Consider the following 9,596-nt stretch of genomic DNA (forward strand, 5'->3'; position numbering starts at 1 on the left):
GTGTCTCTGAAGAGTAGATGACTGAGCAAAGCTGTTCCGACATACAGAACAGGTGAATGGCCTCTCCCCAGTGTGAACTCGCTGGTGTACCAGAAGGTCGGACAACTGACTGAATCCCTTCCCACACTCAGCAGGTAAATGGCCTCTCCCCAGTGTGAACTCGCTGATGTCTCAGAAGTTGGGATGACTGAATGAATCCTTACCACACACAGAGCAGAGGAATGGTCTCTCCCCAGTGTGAACTTGCTGATGTGTCAGAAGGTGGGATGACCGATTGAATCTCTTCCCACACACAGAGCAGAGGAACGGCCTCTCCCCAGTGTGAACAAGCTGATGTGCTACCAGATGCTTCTTGCTTTTAAACCTCTTCTCACAATCAGAGCATTTAAAAGGTCTCTGATCACTGTGTACAAGTTGATGGTCAGTGAGATGGGATGACTGAGTGAATCGCTTCCCACATACAGAGCAGGTGAATGGTGTCTCCCCAGTGTGACAATGATAACGTTTTCTCAGCTTTGGGTAATTGAAGCTCTTCCCACAGTCCCCACATTTCCACAGTTTCTCCATGATGCCAGTGTCCTTGTGACTCTCCAGATTGGACAATCAGTTGAAACCTTGTCCAAACTGTATGGTTTCTCCTTGCTGTGAATGATGTGATGTTTTATCAGGCTGTATAACTGGTTAAAGCTCTTTCCACAGTCAATTCACTGGAACACTCTCACTCGGTGCTTTTCCAGTCAATTGTTTCAAAACTTTCAGTTTGAAATCCTCAGACAGAAACAGAGAAACATTTCTCATTCCACATTCAAAGGTTCACAATATTCAAGCGCTGATGAATCAAGTGAGTAGATGTTGGATGTCATGTTTGGTTTGATGTTCTTGTTTGGAATTCCTCCCTTTCTCATAGCCTGTAAAAGGAGTTTATAAAATGAATCCTCGTAAGTACAGGACAGAAATTCTAAATAGACAATTCTGATGCTGTGGAACATCTTTTCCTTGCTTGTTCACTTATGGGCTGAAGGACCTCTTTCTGTGCTGTGTGACTCTATGACAGCAAGTCCAGTTAGCCCCAAGACCTCAGTGCCTGCTCACCCACATTGATTCCCAGTCACAACAAAAGCAGAAACTGCTGGAAACTCTCAGCAGGTCTGACAGCATCTGTGGACAGAGAATAGAGCCAACTTTTCGAGTCAGGATGACCCTTCATCAGATTTCAGCATCTGCAGTACTTTGTCATGATTTCCAGTCAAGCAGAGTCCTGGTTTTGAAATTATCAGTCTTATATCCAAATACCAGACACATTGATAGCTGAAATCATTTCCCACAGACAGAACAGCTTCTTTACACATTCAAAGGTCAACGATCTTGATGAATCGACTGAATCTAGATACAATGTTTTGAATTGTGAATTCTCTCCTCCGAGTATCCTGTAAATACATTATTGTCAGTCCAGGTTAGCAATTCACCATTTTCGGTTTTTATTTCAGATTTCTAGAACTCACAGAATTTTGCTTTTAACATAGAAATGCATAAAGCTCTGTCCTGCTGCTGGTATTGCCCCCTATAAAGATGGCAGCGTCCTTGCCGGAACATTGCCCCTTATAAAGATGGCAGCGCCCTTGCCGGAACATTGCCCCTTATAAAGGTGGCGGCCGGCGAGCCCGGCCCGACACCGAGAGAACAACCGTCTCGGTCCAAATGGGGGACCGTTAGATTTTTACTCGAACTTTGCGAGCCGAGTCTGGTGGTAATGAAATCTCTCCACCCACCGGCTCCGTTCCCCATCCACACTCGGTGTTTTATTTCACCCGTTGCAAAAGCCACACGACCGCCTCGCCCTTCCATCAAGCTGCAGCACCCGCACCGCGCATGCTCCAGTCACAACCTAACAGTGCGCCTGCGCAGCAGCTCCCGCAGTGAGTGCTGGGCAATGGCTCTGCCATTGGATTGTACCTTTGTGGACACAGATTCGAACAACAGGGACAAGACCATTCATCAGCAATTCACACACTGGTCATGTCTGCCATGTCCTTGGTTATTGGTCACATGTGGTCAGCACTGCTGCCTCACAGCGCCAGGGACCTGGGTTCAATTCCAGCCTCAGTTTACTGTGTGGAGTTTGCACATTCTCCCTGTGTCTGCGTGGGTTTCCTCCCACAGTCCAAAGATGTGCAGGTTAGGTGGATTAGCCATGATAAATTGCCCCTTTCATGTTGGGGCATGAGATTACAGGAATAGGGCCTGGATGGGATCGTTGTCGGTGCAGGCTTGATGGGCCGAATGGCCTTCTTCTGCACTATAGGGATTCTATGATTGTGTGTGTCAAATTTAGTGCTCTGAACATTGTATAATTAAAAAGTAAGCATGCAACCTATTTTGCCAACAGAAATCGAGTACAATGTTGGTAAATGTGAGGTCATCCATTTTGGTAGGAATAACAGCAAAATGGACTATTTTTTTTTATTGTCACATGTTTTAGCATACAATGAAAAGTATTGTTTCTTCTGCGCTAGAAAGACAAAACATACCGTTCATAGAGAAGGAAATGAGAGAGCGCAGAATGCAGTGCCACAGCCACAGCTAGGGTGCAGAGAAAGACCAACCCAATGCAAGATAGGCCCACCCAAAAGTCCGACAGCAGCACGGGAAGAAGCTGCTCTCGAGTCGGTCGGCACGCGACCCCAAGACCTCAGCATCCCCCTCCCGATGGAAGAAGGTGGAAGAGAGAATGTCGGGGGTGCGCGGGGTCCCCAACCATGCATTTAAATGGTAATAAATTGCAGCATGCTGCTGCGCAAAGGGACCTGGGTGTCCTTGTGCATGAATCACAAAAAGAACGGTTTGTCAGAGCCACCGGATGATAGTGATTAAGGCACGCTGCCCTGGCTTTTCTTTGGTATCGGGATGATGGTCCTCTTCTTGAAGCAGGTAGGGACCTTAGATTGTTGTAATGAGAGGTTGAACATGTCTGTGAATACCCTTGCCAGCTGATCCACGCAGGATCTCAGTGCTCATTGGGGTACCCCGTCTGGGCCAGTTGCTTTCCATGGGTTGACTTTTGAGAAGGCTACTCTGATGTCTGCACTGGTGACCTAACATACAGAATCATTCGAGGCTTCTGGGATGGAGGGTGTGCTCTCGCTGACCTCTTGCTCACAACGGGCATAGAATGTGTTGAGCTCAGTGGGGAGGGGTGCATTGGAGCCGGTGATTTTACCTGCCTTAATCTCGTAGCCTTTTATGTCTTGCAGACCTTGCCATAGTCGACGGGAATCCATGTGGATAGCCTGGGACTCTAGCTTGGTCCGGTACTGTCTTTTGGCATCTTTGATGGATCTTCATAGATCATATCTGGCTGTCTTGTATAGGTCAGTGTCGCCTGACATGAACGTCTCAGATCTAAACTTCAGCAGACAGTGGATATCCCTGTTCATCCATGGTTTCTGGTTGGGAAACACATGGGTTTGCTTCTTTGGCACGCAGTCTTCTACACGCTTACTAATGAGTCAGTTACTGTAGTGGAGGACTCGTTCAGGCTGGTCACAGAGTTTTTAAATACTGACCAATCTACTGACTCTAAGCAGTCTAGTAGGAGATCATCCGATTCCTCAGACCAATACTGCACGACTTTCTTTGGCAGATTCTCCCATTTCAGTTTTTGCTTTTAAGCTGGGAGCAGGAGCACAGACTTGATTTTCCAAGGTGTGGGCTGGTGATAGAGCAGTAGGCATTTTTGATATTTGTATAGCAGTGGTCTAGGATGTTTGGGCCTCTGATGGAACAGGAGATGTGTTGCAGGTACCTTGGTAGAACACCCTTGAGCTTGGCCTGATTGAAGTTTCGGCTACGATGAACAAGGCCTCAGGACAAGGCCTCGTCTCAAGGCTATTTGTGGTGGTGTATATTTCATCCAATGCCGTCTTCACGTCTGCGTGGGGTGGGATGTAAACTGCTGTCAGGCTAACAGAGGTGAACTCCCATGGAAGGTAGTCAGGGTGGCATTTTAGCGTCGGGTATTCTAGGCCCGGGGATCCAATGTAATGATAATACAGTCAGTATCGAGTGCACCATAACCAAAGTTTGGGTCTCATTTGATAGCGAGTGAGTCATGGTCTATTGATATAATATATTCCAATTCTGTTATTTGTCACTCTGCCACTTACTATTTGACAATAACATGCCTGATATTAAAATGTTACTGCATTTTACAACTGCAGGTCCTGGGGCTGATTGGAATCTGGTGTAACAATAATAATCACAAAGATCGGTTCCAGTGTCGCTGAGGTCATTTTGCCTGCAGGTAACCTGACATTAAGGGAGACAAGAGGCCCAACAAATATTTGCTTGTAAGAGGAGGACAAGATGTAAGGGGGCAATGATAGTTTGAGGTTTGTGTGTTATGCTGAGTGTCACTGGGAGGTGAGTGGTAAAATAGGAATGCAAACATCATGGCAGAGACATGTGTTACTGACTCTACTTGACTGAGAGCTGTTATGCTCAAGGGGAGAATAATGAGGACATGGGGAACTCCAGAGATTTCTGATATTGAGGTGTACCTGTGAGAGGAACTGAAAATAATCAGTTCCTTCTCATGCTTATCTGCAATTCTTGAGTTACAGTCACATGGGAAACAGATCTGACAGCTCATCAAACCCAATGTTTTGATCTTCTGTTTGAGACACATTGTGAAAAGATCAAATGTTAAAACCTCAGGAGAGAAACATTCAGAATGTCACAAAGACGAGTGAACTGTCAATTAATCCCATTTACCATCGTTCTGCCAAATTCCCTCTGCAAGTATTTATCCAATTCTCTTTGAAATTTACTATTAAATTGGGCAGCACGGTGGCTGGGCAGCACGGCGGCACAGTGGTTAGCACTGCTGCTTCACAGCGCCGGGTTCAATTCCCGGCTTGAGTCACTGTGTGGAGTTTGCACGTTCTCCCCGTGTCTGCGTGTGTTTCTTCCGGGTGCTCCGGTTTCCTCCCACATTCTGAAAGACGTGCTAGTTAGATGCATTGACCCAAACAGGTGCCGGACTGTGGTGACACGGGGAATTTCACAGAACTTCATTGCAGTGTTAATGTAAGCCTTACTTGTGACCAATAAACTTTACTTGAAATCTGCTTCTCGCACCTGTCAGTTTGTACATTCCAGATTGCATCAAATTATTGTGTAAAAAATCATCCTCATCACCCTCTCCAGTTAAGTTGTCAATAATGTTAAATCTCTGTATCCCCTCTGTGTACAGACTCTCCTGCACCTGGGAAACAGTTTCTTCCGATCGACAGACCCTCCAATACCTGGGAAATAGATTCTCTCCATCGAAAGACCCTTCTGCACCTGGGAAAGTTTCTCCCCATCGACAGACCCTTCTGCACCTGGGAAAGTTTCTCCCCATCGACAGACCCTTCTGCACCTGGGAAAGTTTCTCCCCATCGACAGACCCTCCTGCTTCTGGGAAACAGTTCCTCTCCATTGACACTATCATAAATCGTTTGTCATTTTAAACATCTCTATTAAACCTCCCCATCACGTACCCTGATCTAAGACAGAAAAGCCCATGTTTTTCCTGCCCTGAAGAATCATATGGACTCAAAATGTTAACTGTTTCTCTCTGACTTGCTGAGTTTTTCTGCTTTTTTCCCTGTTTTTCCTTCTATAATCAATCAGAAACCCTTCATGATGCTGAACATCTCGGTTAAATAGGAACACACAGAGACTGAGAGAGATCCAGAGGAGAGACAGAAAGACAGAAACATTGAGAGAGATTTTAAAAAACAGAAAGATGAGGTGGTCAGAGATAAAAGCTGAGAAACAGAGGAAACAAGCAATACAGAGAGAATGATATACAATATAAGGGAGCAGGCTATCAGTCCCCAGCTATGGGGAGCAGAGGGAACTCAGTGACTGATCCACAAATACAGCTCGTTATATCCGGGAATGGAGACTCTGAACAGAAATAACAGACTCATTTGTAAATGTCACTGCAATGTGATCCTGTGTGACTCTGCCCTGTCTCTGTGGATGGATATAGGCCGCACTGATACATGTTCTCACCAGATTGTGGCCCCTGGATTTATTTTTTGCCCAGAAGTGAGATGTGCGGTTTGCAACCGGCAGCAGAGAAACAGGAAGTTGTATTTCCTGAGAGTGAAACAGGCGACATCAGTTTGAGATGTTATCACCGTGAATATTCTTCCTGTCTGTGAGGGTGAACTCACTCTGACAGCATCAAGAACAACCACACAGATTGCTGCCGCTCTCAGCATTACATTCATCTCCATTCCCATGTTAAACAATAAACAAAGATTATTTGGGTTTTTAACAGTCAATGAATTGGGAGATGGACTGAGGGTCATCACTGGGAGAGATGAGGGGAAATTATAGAAAGGAATGAGTTTCCCCCAAAGAGGGTGATCAGAAAATGAGAGTGAGTCAGGGCCTGTCAGAGGAAGTGGGAGAGAGAAGTGGGGAGACAATGGCCTCGTGGTATTATCGCTAGATGTTAATGCAGAAACTCAGCAAATTTTCTGGGGACCCAGATTCGAATACCGCCATGGCAGATGGTGGAATTTGAATTCAATTCAAAACATCTGGAATTAAGAATCGAGTGATGACCATGAAACCATTGTCAGAAAAACCCATCTGGTTCGCTAATGTCCTTTAGGGAAGGAAATCTGCTGTCTTTACCCGGTCTGGTCTACATGTGACTCCAGGGCCACAGCAATGTGGTTGACTCTCAGCTGCCCTCTGAACAAGGGCAACTAGGGATGGGTAATAAATGCTGGCCAGTCAGCGGCACCTGTGTCCCACATATGAATAAAAAAAACAGAGAGAGAAGATTGAGTCTCTGTAAATTCGATGTTGTCTCAGACAGAGAAGAGAGATTGAAGGTGTTTGGTGCTTTTTTAGAGAGAGATAACCAGAGAATAAAAAAATTAAGTGAGTTTCAGCACTATCTGACATAAAAAAGTTAAATGAATGAGTGTCTGAGAGAAAGATAGAGGTTACGTGACTGAGACAGTATTTGAGAGAGAGGTAAGGGAGTGAAAGGAGCGTGTTTAATTGAGTGTAGAGGTGGAAGGTAAGTGAAATGAGTGTCTGAGAGGAGAGCGATGTTAAGTGAGTCAGTATCTGACAGAGAGGAGAGATATTAACTGAGTACCTGACAGAGAGGAGAGATATTGAGTATCTGACAGAGAGGAGAGATATTAAGTGAGTATCTGACAGAGAGGAGAGATATTGAGTATCTGACAGAGAGGAGAGATATTGAGTATCTGACAGAGAGGAGAGATATTAAGTGAGTACCTGACAGAGAGGAGAGATATTGAGTATCTGACAGAGAGGAGAGATATTAAGTGAGTACCTGACAGAGGGGAGATATTAAGTGAGTATCTGACAGAGAGGAGAGATATTAAGTGAGTGAGAAGAGGTTCACACAACTGAGAATCACTGAGAATAATCCAAAATAAGGAGATCACCCAGAAAACTACCAATAGGAATCTTCAGCTGAACACATCATTCATTCTTAAAGGGACAGTTGGGGCTTGATGCTGTTCAGTTTCCAGTTAAAGGGACAGGCACAGCTTCACTCTTCTCTCTATTCTGTTTATAATGGTTAAAAGTTGATAGCAGTGAGGTTTATGTAAAAGGACAGTGTGTGGGAAGCCTCATCAATAAAACTGGGAATTCTTGGACACGCTGTAGCTCCTTTTTATCTGGGAATCAAATTGTTGTCTAATTGTCCCAGCAGATAACAGGTTCCTTTGAACTCTCCAGCTGCTACTTTAATGCAGACTTTAACCAATTTATTTTAAACTGGTTTCTGTTCAATAAACTGGCACTGACACAAACACATTAAAATATTTTAGACTTTTCTGCATTTTCAGTCTGGAAATCTAATCCTGCCGTTTCACTCTCAGTCAGGAACAGATCCGAGTTTTGCACCAATCTCTGATTTAGCAGCATCCTACCAGCATTCACTGTTGTTCTTCCTGACTCTAAACACAGTTGTAAAGGAACTTCTGTTCCTGGTCTAGGAGCGCTGAAACATAGAAGGGAGCGACTGAGGTTCTTGCACATCTCAGGATTAAACCACACGGGTACTTTGCTGTCGTGAAGAGAGATGAGGAAGAGCAAAGTGCTGTTTGTCCCTCTCTGTGACCCTGAAGGACTGCGTCCTGTTTGCCATATGATCCTCCCCCGATTGTCCTTTCTGAGCTCCAGCCTGGTGATGTGGGGTCAGGTGGGAAAGACAAAAATCGACAACAATTTTAAAAAACAAAGCTGGTCTATTTCATATTTATTCAGAATATTAAACCTCAACGGATGAAGACTGTCAGAGTGAACACGATTCAGTCCTGGATATGATTAACAGCATCATTAAGAGTAGAATCCAAACCTTGCAGTCGTTTGTGAACTCGCTGGTGTGTTAGCAGGTGGGATGACTGAATAAATCCCTTTCCACAGACATTACAGGTGAACGGCCTCTCCCCAGTGTGAACTCGCTGGTGTTTCAGAAGATAAGATAAATGAGAAAATCCCTTCCCACAGACAGAGCAGGTAAATGGCCTCTCCGCACTGTGAACTTTCTGGTGTGTCAGCAGGTTGGATGACTGACTGAATCCCTTCCCACACACAGAGCAGGTGAACGGCCTCTCCCCAGTGTGAACTCGCTGGTGATTCAATAAGTTGGATGAACGAGTGAATCCCTTCCCACAGTCTGAGCAGGTGAAGGGCCTCTCCCCAGTGTGAATTCTCTGGTGGTTCAATAGGGCAGATGGACGGCTGAATCCCTTCCCACACACACAGCAGGTGAATGGCCTCTCCCCAGTGTGAGCATATTGGTGCGTTAGCCGATCCTTTTTATTTTTAAAGCTCTTCTCACAGTGGGAACAATTAAAAAGTTTGTTATCAGAGTGAACAAGTTGATGTGTCTGCAAGTGGGATGACTGAATGAATCCTTTCCCACACACAGAGCAGGTGAACGGTCTCTCCCCAGTGTGAATTCGTTGGTGTGTCAGCAGATCCTTTTTGCATTTAAAACTCTTCTCACAGTCAGAACATGTAAACATTCTCTCATCAGTGTGAACAAGTTGGTGTGTCACAATGTGGGATGAGCGAGTGAATCCCTTCCCACACACAGGGCAGGTGAACGGCCTCTCCCCAGTGTGAACCCGTTGGTGAGTCAGAAGGTTGTATGAATGGGTGAATCCCTTCCCACAGACGGAGCAGGTGAACGGTCTCTCCCCAGTGTGACTGCGCCGATGAACTTCCAGTTGTGATGGGAAACCGAATCCCTTCCCACAATCCACACATTTCCACGGTTTCTCCATGGTGCGGGTGTCCTTGTGTTTCTCCAGGTTGGATGATCAGTTCAAGCCTCATCCACACACACAACATACACGTAGTTTCACCCTGCTGTGAACTGTGATGTTTTTTCAGGCTGTGTAACTGGTTAAAGCTCTTTCCACATTCAGTTCACTGGAACACTCTCACTCGGGTGTGTGTTTGTCTCGATGCTTTTCCGGTCACACTGATGTTTAATTTCTTTGCCCACAGGCAGAACAGACAAATATTTCTCTTTCCATATT

At 45.3% G+C, this 9,596-nt stretch overlaps 2 protein-coding genes across 2 annotated transcripts in view; both read right to left on the minus strand.

Annotated features, from left to right (window-relative positions):
• LOC144483034 (uncharacterized) overlaps window positions 1-9,596 on the minus strand; it is a 305,151-nt gene that overhangs the window by 33,371 nt on the left and 262,184 nt on the right. The window lies entirely within an intron of this gene.
• Window positions 7,846-9,596, minus strand: part of LOC144483010 (uncharacterized) — a 132,311-nt gene continuing 130,560 nt past the window's right edge. Inside the window, exon 6 of the mRNA XM_078201835.1 lies at window positions 7,846-8,762. Within this exon, the coding sequence (XP_078057961.1) occupies window positions 8,358-8,762 (405 nt within the window). The 3' untranslated portion in view covers window positions 7,846-8,357. The remainder of the gene's footprint in view (window positions 8,763-9,596) is intronic.

Source organism: Mustelus asterias, unplaced genomic scaffold, assembly GCF_964213995.1.
Source record: "Mustelus asterias unplaced genomic scaffold, sMusAst1.hap1.1 HAP1_SCAFFOLD_44, whole genome shotgun sequence".
Taxonomy (NCBI): Eukaryota; Metazoa; Chordata; class Chondrichthyes; order Carcharhiniformes; family Triakidae; genus Mustelus; species Mustelus asterias.